The sequence below is a fragment of the Globicephala melas genome, chromosome 3 (genome assembly GCF_963455315.2).
Source record: "Globicephala melas chromosome 3, mGloMel1.2, whole genome shotgun sequence".
Classification (NCBI taxonomy): domain Eukaryota; kingdom Metazoa; phylum Chordata; class Mammalia; order Artiodactyla; family Delphinidae; genus Globicephala; species Globicephala melas.
Genome location: NC_083316.1, coordinates 157980101 through 158003730, shown reverse-complemented (window position 1 = coordinate 158003730; position 23630 = coordinate 157980101). Strand labels below are relative to the sequence as shown.

General features: G+C 55.0%; 1 protein-coding gene across 1 annotated transcript; it reads right to left on the bottom strand.

The window, feature by feature from the left end:
- Nucleotides 1-2826: 2826 nt before the first annotated feature.
- RAB8A (RAB8A, member RAS oncogene family) lies at nt 2827-21521 on the bottom strand. The gene is made up of 8 exons (XM_030880282.2): nt 21185-21521; nt 16465-16525; nt 14519-14579; nt 10168-10245; nt 8600-8689; nt 7956-8021; nt 6386-6436; nt 2827-4173 (listed from the first exon to the last, which is right to left on the bottom strand). The coding sequence occupies exons 1-8, from the start codon at nt 21519-21521 to the stop codon at nt 4081-4083; spliced, it is 837 nt and encodes a 278-aa protein (XP_030736142.2). The 3' UTR covers nt 2827-4080.
- Nucleotides 21522-23630: the final 2109 nt, after the last annotated feature.

The following is a 23630-nucleotide window of genomic DNA, read 5'->3' as shown; positions in this document are numbered from 1 at the left end:
CATCAGCTAGTCCCAGATGCGTGCTGGCTGCCTCACCCGTCCCCGGCACACAGGCAAAACCACTTCCTCCTCCCTTTTCAGAGAGAAACGGCCCAGATCCTTGTGGCTGAGCTGGGGGCCTCCCTGCAGACCTATCACCCTGGTGCAGCTGGTATAGATAGCCCCCCATTGCAGGCTCAAGATGGATGCCATCACCATCCCCTGCTCCTGGGGTTGTTGACGGGGGTTGGGGGTGGTGGTGCTGGCCTTGTCTGGAGCCTGCGGGTCAGTAAGGCTCAAACAGGAGACACATGGAACCTGGTTTCTCACTCACTCGCTGTACGGCTTTGGGTGAGTCACTCAAACTCTTCTGGGCCTCAGTTTCCTCATCTGTGAAGTGGGCACGAAGATAGCCCTCCTTAGTCACGTGACGACGATTAGGCAAGACAACCTTCAAGCATGCAGCATGGGGCTCAGTTAAGAGAAATATTAGGACTCTTCCCTGTGACTTAAGCTGATGCCTTTGTGCCTGGCTGGGGTAGATGCAAGTTTGGCCTCCAGTTCTCACAAGCTGGGCTGCCTTGGGCAACTCATTTCACCTCTCTGATCCTCCATGCCTTCCACGGCCCAGTGGACCAGGTCCCAACCTCGAGGAGAAGAGCAATTCTTTGGGCAGGGGATCAGAATTGTCCAAGAGACCCTTGTCACTTAGAAAGTCTGGTCATCGGGGATCTCATTTACATAGAGTTCAGTCTCCAGAAACATGGGGTGTTTCAGTTCACCTCCAGCCTGTCCCCCTGAGGCCCAACCACAGAGGGCACCACCCTGATTAGCCTGACCTGCCTGGGGGGGATGTGGTCTTTCCCAAACTAATGTCCTCCCTGAGACTGTCACAACAGAATCATCCCCCATCTCTTGGTGGCCACAGTCATGAACTGTGGCCCTTGAACATGGCCCTCAGAGGAACATTCCAGAAGGGGACCAGCAGGGAGATGGTGGGGCTGGGAGACTCCAAGGCCCCTGCCCCTCTGAAGTCAGCCCCTTACCCTTCCAACGTCAGGTCTGGGCTTCTCACTGGAGGCCCCAGTTGGTGAGTGGGACATTCACTGGCCCCTATGTGGGGTGGCTCTCGGGGTAGGTGGCCACAGTGGTGTCTCAGCCCAGGGATATGCTGGGGCTGTCGATGTCAGGGGTGGGGAAGCCCTTAGGCTCTGTCAACTCTGGGCTTTACGCAATTTCACAGTTCTCTCATTCTCCAATGCCTCCATTCTATTCATTCATTCCACAAAAACTGATTGAGCCCCAAGTGTGGGCACCATGTTAGATGCTGGGGATGAAGCAGAAGACAAAACAGGCCCTGTCCATGTCATGCTGGAGCTCATACTCCACGGGGAGACTGATGCCACAGAAGTCCACATGCGGGAGAGGCTGGCAGAAGAGGAGACAGCAGGGGCAAAGGCCCCGGGACAGGAACAAACTAGGCACACTTGAGAAACAGACAATAGGCAAAGCGTCCAAAAGGTGGAGACAATCCAAACATCCATCAGTGGACGAACACATAAAAGATATGGTCCATCCACACAGTGGAATACTATGCAGCCATAAAAAGGGATGAAAGCTCATGACTGATCTCAAAGACTTTATGCTGAGTGAAAGAGGCCAGATGCAAAAGGCCATATCGCGTGCGATTCTATTTATACGAAACATCCAGAACAGGCAAATCCATAGACAGAAAGTAGATTAGTGATTGCCAGGGACTGAGGGAGGGAGAATGAGGAGTGACCGCTAACGGGTACTGAGTGATAAAAACGTTTTAAAACTGACTCTGGTGATGGTTGCACAATGCTGTAAAGACTACTGAATTGCACACTTCCGTGGGTGAACTGTACGGTGTGTGAATTACATCTCAAAAAAGCTGTTATTAGAAAAAGAGCCAATGCGTCATCTGTCTCGGTACAAGAGGATGGTAGCTGAGGAGCTGCTTCCCCACCTGCCACCCCATCAGTCTTTAGACACAAGGAATAGTAATGACTCTCTGAGCAAGAGGCTGGTACAAGGTCGGACTGAGGAGTTCAAGGATGCCACCTGACCTGGTTGGGGGGGCCACTGGTGGAATGTTGGGGCATTATGGGGCAAATACTTACAGCTCAAAGCTGTAAGCTACTTGGATGACTTGTTCCCCATTAGAGACACGGTGTAAAAGGAGAGGTGAGCTTTTCTCTTGGGGCACAAGACAAATAATGATGCTAATGATGATGGATATGAATATGATGACACAGTGTGATAGCAGTTAGCTTGGGATGCGCCCTCACGGGATCTTCATAGCCATCCTATGAGGTGGGAACCATGATCATGCCCAAGTGAGGCTCAGCCCCTGGTTGTGCCGTGGGTCTGAAGCAGGATCATGGGGCGGAGACTTCCTGAGAGGTGAGGGGGGGCTCAGAGTGGATCACTCAACTTGGCAAAATGGGTGCAGTAGGGACCAAGACGAGAGAAACTTGGTGGCATGACGGGGACTGATGTGGACCGAGCGGGTTAAGCAGGGGGTGTGGTGTATGAAGTGGTGCTGCAGGGAGGGACACCTCCTTGTTTTTCTGTGCTGCGTGTTTGGGGAAGGGGGCAGGTTGGGAAGCTTATTCTCCCGTCAGTCTTTTGATAATGTGTCACCTCCTCAGAGCTTGGGGTGACCTTCTCCTCCAGCTTGGGGTAACTTGCCACCTCTACTTTGATCTTGTCCAGACCTGAGGCCCCTGCTGACCTGGGCTGTGTTTTAAATAGCGGGCATCCTGTGAACCCAACATCTGGCCACATCTGTGTACCTACAGAGAATGTGGACATAAAAATCCGTTAACTTTAAAATGAGCTTTAATTTGTTTTCCTTAAGTGCATTTATCGATGTAAACAGAGCATGTTAAGAGATACCAAGGGGAGAGCAGACAATTGCTGGTATGTTGGTTTTAATTCAAAAACAAAGAAAAAGAAAGGCTCCCTGGTGACACCCCCCTGACCTGGTTACCTGGTCCCGACCGCAGTCTCTACGGGAAGGTAGAGATGTCAAAACAGAACTGAGCAATGGCAGTTAAAAACCCACCCAGACTGCTCTGCAGTCGGGCCCCGCAGGCCACCCCACGCTCAGCCACGTCCAAGAGGTTGGGGGGGGGTGCGTGTGTTCCCCATCACCTGGGTCTGCTGTTGTAAATCAAGGAGAGAATCACCTCCTGATACTACAGATCTGGAAAAATAAAAATCTCTAGAAAAGAACGTCCGATTTGGAGACAGCGGGAGGACGAAGAGTAGGTGCCCCGATCGAGGGTGGGCCATGTGTGACTGCATTTTGGGGTCACCGTGGCATGCACGGAGACCCCTCAGTGCTCAGGTGGGGACTGTGGAGGGACCTACTGGCCATGCCCAAGGCCTGGCTGGACCACGGGACCAAACCTGGCTGTAAACAGGAAAGGCCACTCTATGCTTCTTTCTTCAGGATTTCCTTAATTTGTGCTTCCCTTTGGTTTGACAGTTAACATGGGGGTGAGGGGGTGGAGCCGGGGGGGGGGGCGGGGAGTAGATAACAGTTTCTGTCACTTGTCCAAAAACTGAGAGAAGAGGTGAAAGCGGGTGTTGGATTTGTTGGGCAGACGCTTCCCGGGCCTGATGTGAGTTGCCTCGCTCAGGGTGCAGAGACGGGCTCCCCTGGAGCTATCACTGGCCTTTGGGGGCCTCGCTTCTGCCGCGGGGGACATGCACGGGCTTTCCGGCGGGGCTCTAGCTATGTCGAGGCCCAGAGATGGAGGCCTGCCGTGTGGGCTGCTACTGACGGCCGTGCCGCGGCTCCACCTCTCTCTCTAGCTTTACACGGTGCGTGGACCCATTCAGTGGATGTCGCAGGAAAGGTAGCAGATTCTTAACTTCTTCCATCTCCAGAGTTGAAAAAGATCAGTTACCAAAATAAACAATTTCTCGATTGTGTTCTGGTGGCCACGGGCCCGGGGGCCGCGGCGTGGCGGGGAGTGGTGGGGGGGAGGGCCCCGGCTGAGTGAGGGGCTCACTCAGGACAGGCACAGTCAGCTCGGCTGAGCGAGGCTCAGGGTAAGGCGGCGTTCCTCACAGAAGAACACATCGGAAAAAGCTGCTCCTCTTCTGCTGGTCCGGTGTGATTTTGACTCCCTGGTTGCTCCCCTGGGGGCTGTTGCCTTCCTGAAATCACAAGAGGTTTTCTGAGGTTACGGCTGAGCAACGTGAGCTCTATGTCTCTTAACCAACCAGCCAGTCAACTGATGAACTAACCAACCAACCGCCAGCCTATGTATCCATCTGTCACCTTCCAACCAACCATCCATCACCCATCCATCCCCTTCCAACCAACCATCCACCCATTCATCCAACTGTCCCCTCCAACTAACAATTCATCTTTCACAAACCCATAGATCTGCTTTTTATCTATTACCCATCACCCCTTCCAACAGTTCATACCTTTAATCACTCACTCACGTACCTAACCACCCCTTTCCATTCACCCTCTCAACATCTTTCCAAACACTTATTTACCCATCTCACTCTCTTCTTTCCCTATTTCCTTCTTTCCATTCACCCACCCCTCCCTCCTTCCCATCCATCTACCCATCTGTGCTGAGCACCTATCAGTGAGGCAGCTGAGGGCAGCAGAAAGGTACTCTCTCTTGGGATTTGGAGTGGCTGGGTTCACGGTCCCAGTGCCACTCACTCACCCGGCTGGTCTCCCTGCCCCTGTGCCAAGGCTCTGGCTCCCCACCTTTCCCCACAGTTCACCCTCCACCCTGCTGCAGGTGAGGTAAGCCCTAAACTCAAGCCCTGTTGAAAATCCATCAGTGCTGTCGCCCGGCATCTGAAGCCTCTGTTCTGATCCCTGCCTACCCTGGGAACTGAAATCCTATTTTCTCTCACATCACCATGTTTGGAAAGGTTCAGCCCTGTTTCTTTGACTAATTCCTTCTCATCTTTCAGCTCTCAGATAAAACCTGAATTTATTCAACAGTAACTGCTGAATGCCTACACGGTGCCAAATTTACACAATGTCCTATGTCAATTACATTAAAAAAAAAAAAGACTGATAGAAGTGGTATGGGGTTGCAACTCTGAACATAAAGGTGGTAGGAAATGAATAGAATTTAACTGTTGGTGATTTGCAACTTAGTTAAGAAAAAAAGAGACACTGCAAGGATTACGGTGAACATCAGCACTTCACAGTCTATGCCTTGGACGGATACGGCACATTCTGGAGGCCGTCAACAGGCCGGTATCAATAGCACAGGCAAAGTGCTGCCGTGAAGCTCCGTGTAACCCCCGGTGGGCATGAGTGAGTCAGTAGGATCGTTAAAAATCAAAATTTTACTGTTCTATTGAAGAGGAAAGAATTCTAAGAAAATTACAATTGTAAGAAAATCTTTCTAAAAGTACAGTGGTTTTACACAGACTCTTTTCTGTTTTGGCTAAACAGTTGCTACTAAATTGATCGTGTGCCTTGCAATTCAATTCACAGCATCTTAGAATTATGAAAATGACACTCATTTTAAGTCAGCTGTGAACTACTTGAATGGCGTTTTGTATAGTGTGAGCAGTCCTATATGCACAGACATAGAACAGGTCACAAATAGAGTGCTTTATGCTCTCGTATCAGACAACAGGGAGCATCACTTGGCAGGAAGAGTGGTCACTGGAACAGAGGCTTTGGAGTAAGACTCATGACAGCATTTAGCCGCTAACGTGCCCAAAATATAGTTCAGCGTTCAGACCCTACCAAGAAAGCACTAGTTATGCTGAATGCTGGGGACTGTGAAACTGCTCATGTGGTAAACAGAAAAGCTAGAAATGAATGAAAGGGTGGATGCGGAGGGATTCAGGCAGGACCTCCTGGAGGCCTCAGGGCCCCGGCACCCACTGAAGGTTGTCACAACCTGCAGAATCTGGGGCTGGAAGGAAGAAAAAGGCTATCGACCTGCTGGACTCATCAGGATGGAAAGCTGGCAGCTGTCAGACACGAGCCTGGCTTGGGGGCCTTGTTACGGGGTGGACCGTGGTTCTGGGCCTGCCTGGGGGGCTTTTCTGCAGGAGGCCCTCTACCTTCGTGCATGCTTGGCTCCCAAGAGGGACGGAAAGGGTCCGGTGTCCCCAGCTAGCTTGTGTGCTTAGTGAGCAGCGCCTGGTACTGAGCAGCTCTGGGCCACGGAGGAAAGATCAAGTTGAGAGGCATGTTCAGGGTGGATGTCCCCACCACACCCGATAACTCTACCCCCCTTCCTAGAGATGCCCTACTAGGTGCACCTGGGCCCTAAGAAGCAGGATCTGCCCGGGGATGCATCACACCACTGAGAGCGATGCCAGCCAGCTCCACAGGGATGCATGTGGGGATCCGGGGAGGACACACACTCACCAATTTTTTATCCATTTTTGCTTTGATGTCTCTGGCGAGAGTGAAAAATGCCTGTGGAATAAGCACGTAGTTAGTAGCCCAGGAGTGGGAAGCAGGCGGGGGTCCTGCTGGTTCCTAGATGCTGCCACACAGAGGGTGTGGCTCAACAGCAGGGCCAGGGTGGGGAACAGTGTTAGGACAGAGACCTGGGCATGGGTCTCACCTGTTCAGCCCCACCTCCTGCCCCTACAGGGATACCCCCACCCACCTGGACCACTTCCCCTAAACCAATGACTCTGGAAGGTGGGATCACCCTTGGCTGGTCAGAGAGGAAGCTGAGGCTTGGAGGGGGGGTGCCCCAGTGACTTGTCTCAAGGCACTCAGTGGCTGACTGACTGATCGAGCTCTCCGTCCCTGACCCCTGTGCTCTATCTGCCCATTTTGCCTCGCTTCTAACAGTCAGGGGCAGGGCAGAAAGACAAGTGGCTCCTTGGCCAAACGAGCTTCATTCTGGGTCCTCGCCCAGTAAGAAGGCCTGGTAGGTAGGGTGAAAGGTTCATCTTTCAAGGGTTGGCGAAGGCCTGACCCCAGGCTGCTGCCTCTGTCACAGGCTCCTGACCGTTTCTTCCCTTCCCCGACCTGGACAACACTTATAAACCCCACTCTGGCACCAACCCTACTCCGGGCCTCATACAGAGATGAGCTGGCCTCAGCACTTGCAGTCGAGGGGCTCCTGGTTCGGCGAGAAGCAGAGTCTTAGCAAACACCCATGTGACGTGGAAAGTTCTGTCGCGGAGGGTATCTCGGGGTGCTGCGGATGCCTAAAGTGGGCCTCGGGCCTGGGGAACGGCAGAGGCCTCCTTGGGAAGGGGCCACATGGGCTGGTCCCTGATGGGAAGGTGGGGGCGTAGGGACTGTAGCAAAGGCCTGGAGGAAGGTGAGGCACAGGCGGCCAGGGACGGAGAGTGGTGGGCGAGGCCTGAGCTGTGGGCGGCACACACTGGCTGGGGCCAGCTAGGGAGGGCCTTCTGTGCCTCGCGCAGGGGCTGAGGCTGGGAGTGGCGTGGAAGATCCATTTTGGAAAGATCACGGGAGTGGCGGTAAGGAGGAGAAGGCAGGTGAGCTGCAGGGCTGGCACTGCTGGTGGACAGTAGAAGGAGGCCTGGGCCAAGGCTCAGTCAGGGTGCCCTACTCTGTATGGGCTTGTGACCCTGTTTGTGCGGGTGGTGTGAACGAAAGCACAAACCCGGAGGCAGGCCTGGGCGCCAGCCAGCGCAGAGACTCTCTGAGCCTCGGTTTCCCCACCTGCAAAACTGCGCCTGCTCCCCAGGGCTGTGTGAGAGCCAGTGAGATCATGTCCTAGGTGCCCAGCTGGGGCTGGCACCTGCTGATGTCAGAACATGGGGACGGTTCCCCCAGGCCCCCTGGGCCTTGCAAGAGGCCTGGCACACAGTACTGCCCAAGAAGTGCGTCTCAGCCGTCTGTCCAAGAGGCAGCCGAAGCTGTGACCAGTCCCTGCGACAGAGCCTCCCTGGAGGGCGAGGCCCGATCCTTAGCCCTAATGGGCCGGCGCTGTGGGCCCGGGACTCACGTTCTCCACGTTGATGTTGGCCTTCGCGCTGGTCTCCATAAACTTGATTCCATAGTCCAGGGCCAGCTGCGAGGGAGGGAGATAAACATGCAACATCAGCGACCAGGTACCCAGACCTCTGCACAGTGCCCTGAGGGGGGCCGAGACAGACAGACAGAGTGGGGTCTGCTCCTTCAAGCCACCAGTGGAGAGCAGGTGGTGAACGTCCGTGGCAGGAGGGTAGAGGGGGCCTGGCTCAAACCATGGCTCTGTTCTCCGCCCGCTGTGGCCTCGACGGGCCCCACGAGACGCTGTGCGGAAGCAAGGAGAGCACACCCAGAAGCCCTCGCTGCTTTCGGTCTTTAGCCTGAAGCCCGGCTGGGCGTGTGCTTTCCACCTTCCCTTCCCATGGCATGTGCCCCACTTGGACAACTGACTCATCTGCGTGCCCAGCCAAGCCCTGCATCCCAGAAGATGGGTCATCTTATGCTCAAAAAGATTGTTAAGGGAGTCTCCCCAAAAGCCCAGCCTCACCATCAGTGAGCACTCGGGAGGTCCTCTGGGGCAGGGCAGGGCTGGCCTCCATGCAGGGAACCCCAGACGCTGAGGTCCCTCTGTCCCGAGGTGTCTGGCAGTGCCAGGCCCAAGCCGGCCACCATGCCTACCTTTTCTCCCCGTTCCTTGGAAACTTGTCTCTTGTCGTTCACGTCGCACTTGTTCCCAAGTATCATCTTTTCGACGTCTGCAGAGGCGTGCTGGAGGGGAGGGGCAGATGGTGGAGGTGAGAGGTAAGGTCAGACCGGACTACCAACCAACTGGTAGCCCACCCCCCAAGATCAGAGTGATGGTGTCAGGACTGCTAGGCACACCCTGCACAGATGACAAACTGAAGCTCAGAGAGGCTGAGAGGCCTGTCCTATGTCCCTGAGCCAGTGCCAGGACAGAGTTCAGGGTTCTGGCTGCCACCCTGACCAAGCGCACGCCTTCTGGCTGCCAAGGACAGCTTCTCTACGGGCCACGCCAACTAGGCTACCACGGCTGTCCTCAGACTCCCGGCCAGGTCTGGCCTATGGGAGGCAAGTGGGGCTGGGGTATTGACCTCTGCTCGCCTCCCTCCTTCCCCGGCTCCTCTGCTGGCGACCCCAGCTGCTGTCCTGGGACCTTCTGCCCTGCTCCAGCGCCCCTGTTCTGGGCTCCAGAAACAGGCTGTGCCGGGGGTGGGCGCAGACCTCGGCCGCCACCAGCCCTTTGTGCCCTGGCGTTCCCTTAACTCTGCCTTCACGCCTGGAAACGGTCCCTTCCTCCAACCTGCCCCCACATTCCAACCCAGTGGGCCTCGCTTCCTGAAGGACTGGACCATCAGAAAGGCCCTTCTTGCTGTAGCTCAGATCTGGTCTCAGGGAAACGTGCTCCTCTCTGCTCCCTAACTTTCTACTAACTGGAAGGCTCTCTCGCCTACCGGCCGGAACAGAAAAGTTCCACAGAGACCAGTGTGAGGACCCCCTCCTCAGGCCAGGTGCAGCCTCCTGCCAGGAAATAATGAGGTCATCAGGAGGTGGCCCAGTGCAACTGCTCATAGGTGCCGGCTGGCATGTGACCTTCTGCCGTGTCTTCATGAACCCCACCTGGTGAGTCATCACAAGCCACAAGCACCTTGTCCAGGGAGGCTCTGAGGGTGAGGGTAAGCTCTGTGGAGAGCGGGGAGGTGACGACACTGGCTTTGGGACAGGGAGGCGGCGCTGGCCGCCTTCTCTTCCCTCGGGGTTCAAGGTCTCCTTCCACAGGCAGCTGCCGCTGCTGGCCTGAGCATGGGCACACAGAGCTCATACCAGCTCAAACCCTGCTCCGCTGCAGTTCAAAGTCCAACCTGACACATGCCCTCACCACACCCACCAGATACAAAGGTCATGCCGACTCTAGAACCTTCCTTCTCTAGAAAGCACCAAATGCTCACAGTGACTGGATATCCTTCTTCCTTCACCTCGATATTGCCCAAACCCGACAGCCCGGCTGGGGAAATGGGCTCTCAGGGTTGCTCTGTGATGAGGCCGGGCCAGCGTGTTCTCCAGGGTTGACTGCGTGGGTTCCCGTCTCCCTGACTGTTCCCAGCGAGTTACTTCTAGGTGCCTCTGGGCTCAGTGATCTCATGTGTAAACCAGGAAGCTCCAGGGTGAGGGCTGAGGAGAGGATGCGTGGGAGGTTCCTGTGCATGGGAGGGGTCCCCAAGCCTTACCTCCTCAATGTTCCGAATCCAGTTCCGGATGTTGTCGAAGGACTTCTCGTTGGTGATGTCATAGACCAGCATGATGCCCTAATAAGCAGAGGGAGACAGAGTCACGCGCTCTGGACAAGCCGCAAGCCCTCTGAGGGGGAGGCCCCAGCAAGGTGGGCAGCAGGGACCCCGACAGGACACCATCCCCGGGGCCCTTCCTTCTGCTGGGCTCCACCACTAGCCTCTCTCTGGTGTCCCAGGCTCCAGTCCCCTGCTCCTCGGCCACTGATGTGACCCTTCACCCCGCAGACCAGACCCTACCATACCTGTGCTTACAAAGGAGCCCTGCTGTTTCCCCACTACTGGCAGGATAAGTACGGCCCGTGTGTCTCGGCAGCCAGCGAGGTCCCAGTGGCCAACCTCTCAGCCTCGCATCCTGCGGCCCCCTGCTCTGCAGGCTGTATTCCATGGCCCTGATGCCCACCGGGCTCCCCCTCTTGCCAACCCTTGGCTATGCTCAGCCTCTTCCACACCCTCACTCGCCCCCCACCCTGCCCTGAGTCATCTCCTGGGCTCAGCCAGGGCCGCCTCCACTGGTCGCCCCAGCTTCACCCCTCATCTGGTGCCTACCATGAGCCAGGTACTGCAACTGGGTCTCCCTGAGCCTCACAGGCTTGGGTCGGGTGGTCCCACTGTCTGCACTGTGAGAATGGGGAACCTGAGGCTGGGGGGTGGGGGGCTAGGTCCCTGTCCCCAGTCACACGACAGAGAGTAAAGGACACAACTGGGGTCTAAGCCCGGGGGGACAGACCCTAATGCCCACGTGCCTTCCAACAACCCCACCGGAGTCGGGGCTGGCTTCAAGCACTGGGGCAGGCAGTGCTGAGGCCTCTGTGATTCCATAACCAATGCGTGAGCAGCTGGGAGACGGTACCTGGGTTCTGAAATAGCTGCAAAGTGAACCCACCTCTGCTTGAGCCCACAATCTTGCCACTGCCGAGGAGAAAGGCAAATATCCCCACTTGATAAAAGGGGAAACTGAGGTGCAGAAAGAGGTGACCTCTAAGATTCTAGCCCAGCTCTAAAGGAGCTGATGACACTGGCTCCCATTAGGAATCTCCCTGGGTCCTCATCAGGATCAAGCAACGCTCAGGGCCACCCTGCGACAGTCCCCGTGTTGCCCTGGACATCCTCGCAGGGCACGCGTGGTGAGCCAGCCTGCAGCAATACTATCGCCAGCCCCGGTGCGGCTCAGCCCCGGGGTTCCAAGGCCCCAGCTGTCCTGCCCAGGCCCGGCTCACTCCATTCCTTCACTCTACCTGCTCCAAGGGCCTAGCCCTCCATCCACAAGCTCTGGTGCTGGCCAAGACGTCTCTGAGGCTGCCTGAATTTGCAGAGTAAGAACCCGGGCCCTGTGTGCTGGGCAGATAACCGCAGGGGTGAGGGTGTGTGACAAAACCACACAGACAGGGCAAGCGAGCCGCTGCAATTCCAAATCCCCGCTGTGACCTTGGGGATACGCACAGTGGCCTTAGAGCCTGCTACAGCCACAACCCCTCAAAAATGCCATCTGGGAACCCTCACTCAGTGGTCTCTTGGGGAGACTGAATAGAGACTGCTGACGGGAGGACCTGGAGGAGTTTTAGTGGCCGTGATGTGTGACATGCTCCAGCCAAAGCCAGAGTGAATAAAGACACTGGTGGATGGACTCTGTGAGTCGAGCATCACTGGGGCCTCCGCGCAGCAGCTGGCCTCCCACTGTCAGGGGCAAGAAATGCCACAGGGCTCTGAGGGCTTTTTGCCCCTTTATCCAGGGACCGGCCCTTTTGACGGCCCAGGATTCTGCCACCACCGCCACTAGGCTGGCACCATGTATGCAAGATTCCAAGGTCCCAGATTTTTACCTCTGCGGTGTCGGGGGCAGTGAATAGAGCTCTCTATCAGGAAAGAGCAGAAGTCCCTGGAAAACATAGTGTCACCCTATTCCAGGTTCTCCGTGAAGCTCCCCTCGGGGCTCCAAGTGACCATTTTCCTGGCCCCAGTCTGGGCACAGCTCCCCATATCTGTTTGCAAGCTCACAAAAAGACACCAGACACCCGATGCTCCCCAAATCTGGGACCCAAGGGTCCACTGCCACAAGGACAAAGATGATGACGGGGTTGCAACATTGCCAATGTTCTCTGTGCTGTCCTACATGGTCTCCACTGGCTGCACATGGCTCCGGGGCACCTGAAATGCAGCCAGTGCGACCAAGGGGCTGGATGTCCTACTTTTACTGGTTTAGATTCAAATAGCCACACACAGCCAGAGGCTTCTGTACAGGTTAGCGCAGGTCTAGGAGAATACAATCATCTTGGGGCTGGACAAGGTCTTACAGATGGCTCAGTCCAGCCTCGTCAGGGGCTGGCTGAGATGTGGGGGCTGGAAAGGGCCAGCCACTACCAGCCCAGACATTTACCCTCTGCGTGAATTTAAGCAGGGCCTGGAATGGTGCCAAGCCTCAGCCTCCTCATCTGTAAAATGGGGATGATATGGCACCCACACTCAGGGCTTTATGGCCAAGACCTGGGGCCACTGCCTGCTGGAGGGAAGGGCTTGGTGAATGGGGCAGGGGGTGCTATTTCTACCCAGAGAGGGATGGGGCCTGAGGCCATACATCAGAATGGTATGCAGAAGCTCCCCCAGGACCCCAGTGCCCCAAGGCCCCCCGCCCCACCAGAGCAAAGCAAGGTGAGGGGAAAATTAGTAAATTAATTTTAATGAGGAGCACTAAGGTTGCAACCCACATGATTGAGTTTCTATTATGTTCAGACGCTGTGTGGGATGCTCTAAATACTTAATGCCTCTATTCATTTCTGCTATCCGTCAGTATTTCCTGAGCTCCTACCGCATATTCAGCATGGTCCCAGGCACCGTGCATGTGGCAGGGACCAAGAGGTGGCCCAGCCCTCCTGGAGCTTATGGCCTAGTGGAGGAAACAGGTCTAGAGCTGATTGATGGGGTGCATCATGGAAAGGATGGAGTGCAGTGGGAGCTGGAAATGGGGAGCTGGCCATCTATCCTCACAGCTGCCTGGAGCATACTCCTGTTCTCTGTTCCACTTTCCAAGTAAGGACACCAAGCTCAGAGGGTGACCCAGGGGGCTGAACAAGGTCCTGAGGATCTGCCTCCCACTCCCCGTGGCCCCTAAGCACCCTGCTCTGTCTACCCCTCGCAGGTGCATGACCAGCTCAGGGCTCTCGAGGACAGGACCCTGGCCCAATCCAGGTTGCCCTCTGCATCTAGTTCTGGCCTGGCCTGGAGAAGGTGCTCGGTAAAAATATTTGAGGGATGGGCCTCCCTGGTGGCGCAGTGGTTGAGAGTCCGCCTGCTGATGCAGGGGACACGGGTTCGTGCTCCGGTCTGGGAAGATCCCACATGCCGTGGAGCAGCTGGGCCCGTGAGCCATGGCCGCTGAGCCTGTGCGTCCGGAGCCTGTGCTCCGCAACGGGAGAAGCCACAACAGTGAGAGGCCTGCGTACCGCAAAAAAAAAAAAAAAATTGAGGGATGGGCTTCCCTGGTGGTGCAGTGGTTATAAGAATCCGCCTGCCAGTGCAGGGGACACGGGTTCAAGCCCTGGTCTGGGGAGATCCCACATGCTGCAGAGCAACTAAGCCTGTGTGCCACAACTACTGAGCCTGCGCTCTAGAGCCCAAGAGCCACAACTACTGAAGCCCATGCACCTAGAGCCTGTGCTCAGCAAGAGAAGCCACCACAGTGAGAAGTCTGCACACCACAACGAAGAGTAGCCCCTGCTCACCACAACTAGAGAAAGCCCATGAGCAGCAACAAAGACCCAACATAGCCAAAAATAAATAAATAAAATAAATAAATTTATATTAAAAAAAATTTTGAGGGATGATGAACGAGTCTTCCTATCACATGACCCCACCTCAGGCGCAGGCAATGGATGTTAACAGCCAACAGCCCTGAGCAAGTCAGCTCCTGGATGATCTTTTAAGTTTTCAGTAGCAAGTTCCACAGAGGCTGACATGGGCCACGTGAGCGCTCCGAAGTGTTGGGGCACGCTGGCTCTGATTTCTCTGACCTCACCTGGAAGAACCGGCTTCCTGTGTCTTTCTTCATTCCCAGAGAATTAGGTTTCCTTGAACCCTGCATTGTTTCTGGAGCCAGAAGGGGAGGTATGGAGGACGAGGGGGCAGAGGTGGGGCACACAGCCTTTTCCTAAAACTAACCTGGGACCAAGGACCCCTGAGAAGCCAGAGCACGGGCTCCTCAGAAACATCCAGATTTTGGTATCCAAGGCACTGATGTTCATTTTGACTTAAAAAAAAAAAAAAAGGCAACCCCCCACGCCAAACCAATCCATACCATGGCGCCTCTGTAGTAGGCCGTTGTGATCGTCCGAAACCGTTCCTGACCAGCTGTGTCCCTAACGATGAGGAGAAAAAGGGATATTAGTGACACAGAAAGAGAACAATCGTCACAGTGAGAATGAGGGGCATTTACCCAGTATGGACGCCCAGCTTTCTCACAGGTCATCTCCTGATTCATCATCCTGCTGTGGGGCAGCCCCCCATTATTACAGAGAAGGAAACTGTGGCTTGGGCAGGTGTCTGATGTCTCCTGGCTGGGGATGTGGCAGTGACTCCTCTGCTACATCTTGTCGTCCTGGGGATTTTCCCCAGAGTTTCTGGGCCACAGAAGAGCCAAGGTTGGATGTTATTATTTGTGAAAACCTGGAGCCTTGTATGTGGAAGAGGCTGGTCACATGGCACGGGAACACAGCCCTTGCTGGTGGGCTGAGCTGGTCGAGCTCAGCGGGGCTTAGGAAGCACTTCCACACTCGCCATCCTGGTGGAGGTCGGGGGAAAGTCCTTCCTCGTGGGTACGGTGGAGATACCTGGGTAACACGCACCCATGCCTAGCCCAGCTCCTGGCATGGAGGGTATTCAGTGTTTGGTTTAAAGGTGACAACTGGTCAGTGGCAGAGCCAGGGCAAGACCACGTCTTCTGTCTCTGGGCCCAGGGCTCCTCCTCTGACCCTGCACCTCCCCCTTTGCAGGGCTCTGCACGTCTGGACTGTACAGACACACCTCATTTGGGGCTAAGTAGACTTTCTGCTGCCAATAGCAGGTGACGTTAGCGGTTATGACCAATTACTTTATGACTGTTCTAGAAGAATTTTAAGAGAGTCATTAACCCCACTGCGACTGCTAAGAGCAGAAGCACGAGGACAGGAGGAAAAGAAATAAAAACTTCTGCTTGCTGGTATAGTGTCACTTTGGACTTGGGCACTGAGACTGCTGGGGAGCCAACGTGTTGTCAATAGAGGAATTTCTACGGCCCTGTAACTTACGAGGCGGCCAGAGACTGGCTGCTGCCGGCGGAGCTCAGTAGGATTGGTTAGGCCACACCCAGATTTCGATTCTGAAGCCAGGTTCAGAGGCGGATACAACTGAAGTCAAGGGGACCTGCTGGGCAGGCGGGGCTGTGTCCAGGCTCTGAGACTTGAGTTGGGGAGACAAGCTGCTGGGAGGGAGGCTTCACAGTCCATCTCACGGCAGCCCTCCCACCTGCAGGCACGTGCCTGGACCGGAAGGACTGAGTCACTCTCCCAAATGTGACTTCTCTCTCCTTTGCTCAGGGTTCGTGCTTCCCTGCAAGTGATGTGGCTGCAGGGTAGGACTCTCCTACCCTCTGACCATCTGAGCCCAGCCTTCCTAGCGCAGTGGGCTGCAGACCAGAGTCACCATCCGTGACGGGGACTCACAAATTCCCTGATTTTACGTAGCATGGGAAGTCAACCCCAGGTGAGCAGAACAGAAACAGGTCTCACTGTTGGGCCTGGCCTCAGCTTATTTTCAGTTCTGGGATTTCAGGTCTCTGTATTAGGAAGTGAGGCCTGGGCGTCCCCAGGAGACAAAAGAGGAAGCGATGTCAGGCCTTCTTCAGCGAGCTGATAGGCTTAGAAGGAAATGCCGGGCTGTGGTATCTTGCTATCCTGGCAGCCTTCACCGCCACCAGGAGGGCTCTCTCCAAGTTCAATGGGAGCAGGTGGCTCTGAAGCCCAGGCCCAGACTGTGCCCACATCGGAACTGGGACTGGTAGCTATGTCCTCAGAAGGGGTTGACACAGACTCTAAGCCCCAGCAGAAAGCAGAGCACCGTTCCTGGGGCCTCTGAAGAAAGCCCGATGTGTCCGGGCTGGGCACAGAGAGATGGAGGCCGTGGTCATAGGGAGGGGGGCGGGGCACCAGGGGCTTCGGGCTCAAAGCACTCGCTGGGTGAGGGGCTGACGAAGGAAACGAATCTTACCATATCTGTAGTTTAATTCTCTTGCCATCGAGCTCTATGGTCCTAATTTTAAAGTCAATTCCTGAAAGAAAAGAAAAGAAAAGAAAAGAAAAAAATGCACATCAGTGTCAGTCCATTTCCCAAGCTGTGTCTAGGACGAATGCTGACAACCTGTGCAGGTAACAGCTGTCATGGTTTCTGGAGCACCTGCCGGGCACGTGGGAATCTCTGAATCCCGCAAACAGATGTGGAGGCACCCAGCGAACTTTCTCCTCTCACAGAAGGGGAGGCTGAGGCTCAGAGGGCAGAAAGGAGCTGCACAGAGTGAAGCTGGTGAGGGGCAGAGCTGGCAGGCAAACCCAGGTAGCTCAGGTGCCAAAGCCGTGTTCTCCTCCCTTTCCCGGGAGGCAGCCTCGTGAAGCAGGCTCCACAGCCCTTTTCGGGCCAGAGCCCCACGCTTCCAGCCACCTGCACCCAGCCTTCCAAGCACACGGGACGCTGGGCCCCGAGATGTACCTGATGCAGGTGGGCCTCTAGCATTTACACGTGCTGTTCCTTCTCTGTGGGTGGTCCCTACCCTGCCCGCCTGTCAGCCTGGCAAACTTCTCCTCCTTTAAGACCTGCTGGAAGGTCACCTCCCAAGAAGCCTTCCTGACGCTGCCCTCCTTCTTTCCCGCCCTCTGGCTTTAGTCCCCTTTCCCCAGGACCAGGGTGCTCTCAGCCTCCTCGGCTGCTCTCCAGGCTCCCACCGTTGTCCCCTCAATCCCCTCCCCAGCTTCCAAAACACACACTCAACCATGTCACCAAGCTAAGCTCTGCTCCAAATCTTCCAGTGTGTTCACCAACAGATGAATGAATAAACAAAATGTGGTCTTTCCCTACAGTGGAATATTACTCAGCCAGAAAAAGGGATGAAGCATTGACACATGCTACAACGTGGATGAATCTTGAAAACATAATGCTGAGTGAGAGAAACCAGACGTGAAAGGTCACACAGTATGTAATTCTGTTCATAAGAAATATCCAGAATGGCAAATCCAGAGAGACAGAAAAGAGGTGAGTGGTTGCTGGGGCGTGGATGTGAGTAGATTAATGAGATTGACCAAGGGGTGTGGAGTGTCTTTTTGTCATAATGAAAATGCTCTAGAACTGACTGTGGTGATGGTTGCACAACTCTGTGAATATACCTGAAGCCACTGACTTGTACACTTTACATGGGTGAGTTGAATTATACGTCAATAAAACTGTTTTGAGGTTTTTTTCGTAATTTTTTTTTTTGGCTGCGCCACGTGGCTCGTGGGATCTTAGTTCCCCGACCAGGGATTGAACCTGGGCCACAGCAGTGAAAGCCCGGAATCCTAACCACAAGGTCACCTGGGAATTCCCAACAATAAAACCGTTAAACGGTTAAAAACCTTTCCACCGCCTCTTGGGCCCCAGAATAAAGTGGAAACAGTTGCCTGAGTGCTCCTAACCTGGTCACCTCAGCTTCCTTGGCTCTTGCCCTCCTCTCCGGCCACAATGCCCAAGCGTGTTCCAGCCTCAGGCTTTTACGCTTGCTCCTTCCCCTCCTGGAATGTTCTTTCATTCCATGGCCATCTGGCTCCCCTCTCCCTTCACTCAGGTCTCTGTTCAAGTCACCTCCTCAGGGGAGCCTTCCTAACCATCCTCTCTCCCCTCACCTGCTGCATCTTCTTCACGCACTATCCCTGACGTCGTAGATTTGCGTATTTGCTCCATGCACATGGGAGCAAAACTTGCCAACTGGAATGGCCTGCGTGGAGGGGTAACAGCCAAATCCAGCCTTTGCCCCCAGGAGTTGGTTCTAAATCTCCGCCTGTGAAGCCTTGAGCCTGAGGCCTGGCCTGACCCCCTCAGAACACGGCATGGGGATGCTAATTCCATCCCTGCCCGCCTCAGGAGCTGTCCTGGGGACCACAGGGAATATAAGCCTGTATTTGAGTTTTGTCTCCTAGAACATAAGCTCCAGGAGGGCAGGGACTCACACGTCTTATTCATGGTTGCATCTCCATGAATGCATGGCAGGGCCTGAGTACGTATTTACTAGAAGCCGATCATCTCGTCCTGCACAGACACTTTGACTACAGGCTTTGTTACAGTTCTGCTTCCCTCTGATTCATCCCAGTCGTCTCTGCAGCCCCTGCACTGAGGCGGATGCCTGGTGCACAGCAGGCACTGGGGAAAGATGGCTGGATGAAAAAATAAAGTGCAACGGGATCTACGTGGTGCCGCACAGTTTACCAAGTAAGCACTTTCACGTACATCAACCACTTCTCTGAAGGAATGAATGAATGGGGCCCTGAGGAGGAGCTGGGAGCTGAGCCAGGCTGGGGAGAGCCAATGCCAGGAGCCACGGGGCCAAGTTCACACCACAAATGATTGATTGACGGAGCCTATGAGAATAGGCTTCGGCAAAATGTAACCTGGGCAGACAGTGAACAGCCACTTAATCCCTGATCTATACAGAAAATACAGAGATACACTCAGTGCCCATACAGAATCACCTCTATGCATCAGAATGTATTTCAGGACTAAGCCACCCAGTGTTAACTCTTCCTAAAACATACCCCGCTCCTCTCACAGATGCACAGGACATATGAAATCAAGAAGCACTGTTCAGTCCACAAAACCCAAAGCATCACTCTGTTCTATCTTCCTCCTGGGTTTTATTAACACACCAAATTTAATTAGGAAGTGTAAACTTTACGAGGCCTAAGAGTCATGAGGCCATAACTTCAAGGTCAGGGGGAATTAAACTTTCCTAGAAGACAGAGGCCTGCAGGAAGGCTACAAATGTAATGAGAATCCCGGGATGGGAGGGAGGGAACCTGGGTTTGAGTGCCACACCCACCTCCTTAGACGACCTCGCCCAAGTTATGTCCTCATCTGCAAGTGGAGGCTGGCCTCCTCAGAGCCTTAAAGGACTAGACTGGGTTTCCTGGTCAAGAATTAAAAAACAGACAAACCACTCAACCCCTGAATTGATCTCACTAGGAACGTTCTGACTCTGGGAAACTGAGGTCTGGGTTTGAGAGCGAGCCACAGTCTGCCAGGAGTTAATATCACTTCCTGATTGGTGGGGACGCATGGGCTATCCCAAAGTTTGACCTTGGAGTTAGGGAAGGGGAGGAATCAGAAAGACATGTGCCTAGGGGAAGGATGCGGTCACTACAAGAGACATTCTGCTTCCTCTCCATGGTCTCTGGCAGTGGTGACAACCCCCTATTCATTGTATAGTTCTGATCCTCCACAATCCAGGCGATAGCCAAAGCAAAGAACACCACTCCTAAGCTGAAGAAACAGGGCTCGGAGAGGCGAAGTGCTTGTTCAAGGGCAAACAGCAGCTGGAACCCAGGCATGATGATTTCCAGCCCAATTCTCTTTACATCTGGCAGCTAAGTGTCTTGCAAAGTGCAGCTCCTGGAGGATGGCAAGGATGGAATCAGCAGCTAATTGTGGGGTTTAGGAAGATAAGGTACACAGGGGTAAAGCAAAGCCCTTTCCCCAGGTTTTTTCCAGCTCCTGGGCTTGGGGACCATTCTCCTGCTTCCCCACTCCAGAGCAAGACTGCGTAGCTTACAGGCCACTCTGCTTGATGGGTGTTACTTCCAAGTCAAACTCTTCATGTGGGCAATGGCTGTTTTTGTGGTGTGGGAAGAAGTCTGCTCCACTTTTGTGTATGTCAGAACTGGGAAGCAACAAGCCAATTCTGCTCAACCACAATGTGGGCTGGCCCTGCAGGAAAGGCTGTTCTGCGAAGTGACAACCGGTGTCCTGGGCCTAGCGATAGGGAAGTCAGGGCTGTCTGTGGCAGCCGCTGATTTTGGTTTCTCACTGAAGCTTTTATCTGGCATCTCCTCCGGATGACAGGTCCCAGGGCAGGCGGCTGTCACTTGCCATTTCTGTCACCCTCGAGTGAGATGGAAGTCCGCGCAGGAGAAGTGTCTGGACTCCCTCTCACCATTCCTTCCAGAAGAAATTCATTCATGGGGGAAACAGGGTCAGGGAGAGGGGCTCAACCCCTGAACATTCCAGAGGAAAGAGCAGGAGAGGTCTGCGTTGGAGTCCTGGCTTCAAAGTGGATCAGCTGTGCTCGCATCTCTCTGGGATGGTTGAGCCTTGAGTTTTGGGTCAGACACACCCAGGTACAAATACCATCCTTGCCACCTGTAGACCAAGTGACCTTTGGCAAGTCCAGTATCCTCCCTGCGCCTCAAATTCCTCCACTGTGAAACGAACTCATAACAGCACCTGACACAGAGGACTGGAAAGTGTGGTAATGCACATAAAGCGCCTGGCACACAGTAAATGCTCAGTAAGATCAGATGTCACTTGTCACTGTCCTTTCCCCATGGACAACTCTCCGTGCCTCAGTTTCCACTTCTGTAAGACGAGGACCCCAAAGAACTGCTTCAAGGTATGCTGCGAGGACAGAACAAAATGACGGGCGCCAAGACCTCATCCAAGCCATACACTCCTTGAGCAGGCTGAGGGTTGGTGCCTCAGTCTCCCCATCTGCAAAATGGGCACCTGGTGCCCACCCCGCCCATGGCCCGGGAACCGCCAAACGGCGGTGCAGGCGACTGCTCTTTTCCCCTCCAGTTCCCTCGACCCTCTGCTCTTTTCCCCATCCGGCCCGGCCGCTCCCTCAGCCCCAGCCCCTCAGGGGCGCGCCCGGCCCGGGCCTCCCGCGCCCCCGGCCGCTCCCCAGCCCTGCTACCTATGGTGGAGATGAAAGTGGAGTTGAAGGCGTCCTCGGAGAAGCGGAACAGGACACAGGTCTTCCCCACCCCCGAGTCCCCGATCAGCAGCAGCTTGAACAGGTAATCGTAGGTCTTCGCCATATTACACTCTCTCCCCGACGGGAAGTGCTGCCAGCGCCTCGCCACTGGCCCCTGGGCCCGTCCATCAGCGCCGATCCCACCTCCCCATTGGCTCCCGGCCCGACGCGCGTCACCGCGGCCGGCGCCCGCCCCCGCGCCCCGCCTGTCTCGGGAAGACGTGGGGAAGGGGCGAGCTGGGCACGGAGCCGGAAGCGGCCCGAGCGTGCCGCTCATTGGCCGGCGCTCAGGACAGGGCGGACTGTGATTGGCCAGCGGTGAGGAGTCGAGGGGCTTCAAATGGGGACAGGGCAGAGGCGTGGCAGCCCGTGTCCCCTCCTTCTGCCCTCCACTCTGGGGCGGCCCCGCCCCCCGATGGGAGGGGGAGGGCGGGGAGCTTGGCCAACGGCTCCGCGCTCCCTCAACCCGGGGGCGGGGTCTGGGGCGCATATGCAAGCGCGCCGGGAAGACCGTTGGGCGCCAGCAGAGGGCGCACGCGCGTGTGGTCTGTGGCTCCCGCCCTTCAAGGCCCGCGCAGCCTCAGTTGGTACCGGGACGAGCGCGGGAAGGCGGCGTGGCTGTGTTGGTAGTCTAGAGGTCTCCGCGTCCGGCCAGGGGGAACCAAAGAGAAAAGGAGAATAGGGGCGACGTCATAGTCGAAGCGAGGTCCCCTCGAGACGTGCTCCGGGACCTCGGCGCTGGCCAGGGGACCTACCTAGAGATAGCCAGGCTCCAGCCACCAAGCTATGTACTGAGGCTCGCAGGACTCCCCTGGAGGGCCCTCGAACCTATGTAGAGGTTGTTCGGGTCTTACCCCAGAGTCTCGTCCGCCTCAGCCCTTTCAGGCGCGCCCCGGGGGCCTCGGAACCTGCCGAGGTAGTTAGCACAGTGAGAATTAAAACCTGCCGAGGTAGTTAGCACAGTGAGAATTATAGGGAATACTTACGAGCGTTGGTTCTGTGCCTGCCAGTGTTGTTAGCACTTATAAAAAATACATGAAATAGTTTATTCCCACCCCGACCCACTGAGGTAGGTATTGTTGTCCTCCCCCCCCCCGCCCCCCGTTTTATGGTGAGAAAACCGAGGCCAAATAGGTTAAGTGACTTTCCCAGGCAAGTTGGTTTTTGAACTCAAAGTGACCAGCTTCAGAGGCTGAGGTCTTGATCATGTTGGTTTCCTGCATCGTAGAGACGGGCCACACACCACCTGCGTGGCGTCACCGCTATGTGTCCCTCTGGGGTCAGTCCTGGAGATTTGCCCAAGGATCTTACAAAAGATGGCCCCTGCCTCCAACTGCAGCACATTCTTCTGCTTATTTGGCTCCGGTTAGGAAAAGCTTCAACCAGAGCCATAGACCACTTGGTTGGCTTCAGCCTCTGTGGCATTTGATACTCTTGACCACCTTCTCTGGCAGTTCTCCTTTTCTTGGTACACTTCCCATTTTATTTGCCTGTTTCTTTTATTACCTATACCTCCCCTTCTCTGGGTGCTGCTTCTCCAGATTCCATTGCAGTTTTGTGTGTGTGGGGGGGGTTGCTTGGTGTTCCTCTTTCTATGTCTGTTCTTGCTTCCTGGGTGATCTCATTCACTTCTTGGCTCCTACTGTCTCCATACTGGTGATTCTCAGTTCTTAGAGAACCCATAGCCCAGCCATCCCTCCATGACCCAACTACTTCCTGGGCATTTACCTTTGGATCTGTCAAAGATACTTCAAACTCATCATGTCCACAACTGAACTTGTCATCTTGTACTCACACTAGCTTGTCTTGAATTACTTTTCTGAGACCTAAGCCACCATATTTTCTTTCATCCCTCACAGCCTGGTTTTTAAGGATGTTCTAAATAGCTCTGAAACCTTGCTTTTCTATTTTTTTTTTAAATTAATTAATTTTATTTTCGGCTGTACTGGGTCTTTGTTGCTGCACGGGCTTTGTCTAGTTGCAGCGAGCAGGGGCTACTCTTCCTTGAGGTGCATGGGCTTCTCACTGCGGTGGCTTCTCTTGTTGTGGAGCACGGGTTCTAGGCACGCGGGCTTCAGTAGTTGTGGCTCACAGGCTCTAAGAGCGCAGGCTCAGTAGTTGTGGCACGTGAGCTCAGTAGTTGTGGCACATGGGCTTAGTTGCTCTGTGGCATGTGAGATCTTCCCAGACCAGGGATCGAACCCGTGTCCCCTGCCTTGGCAGGCAGATTCTTAAGCACTGCACCACCAGGGAAGTTCCTTGCTCTTCTATTTTTTTTTTTTTTTTTTGCGGTACGCGGGCCTCTCACTGTTGTGGTCTCTCCCGTTGTGGAGCACAGGCTCCGGAAGCGCAGGCTCAGCGGCCATGGCTCACGGGCCCAGCGGCT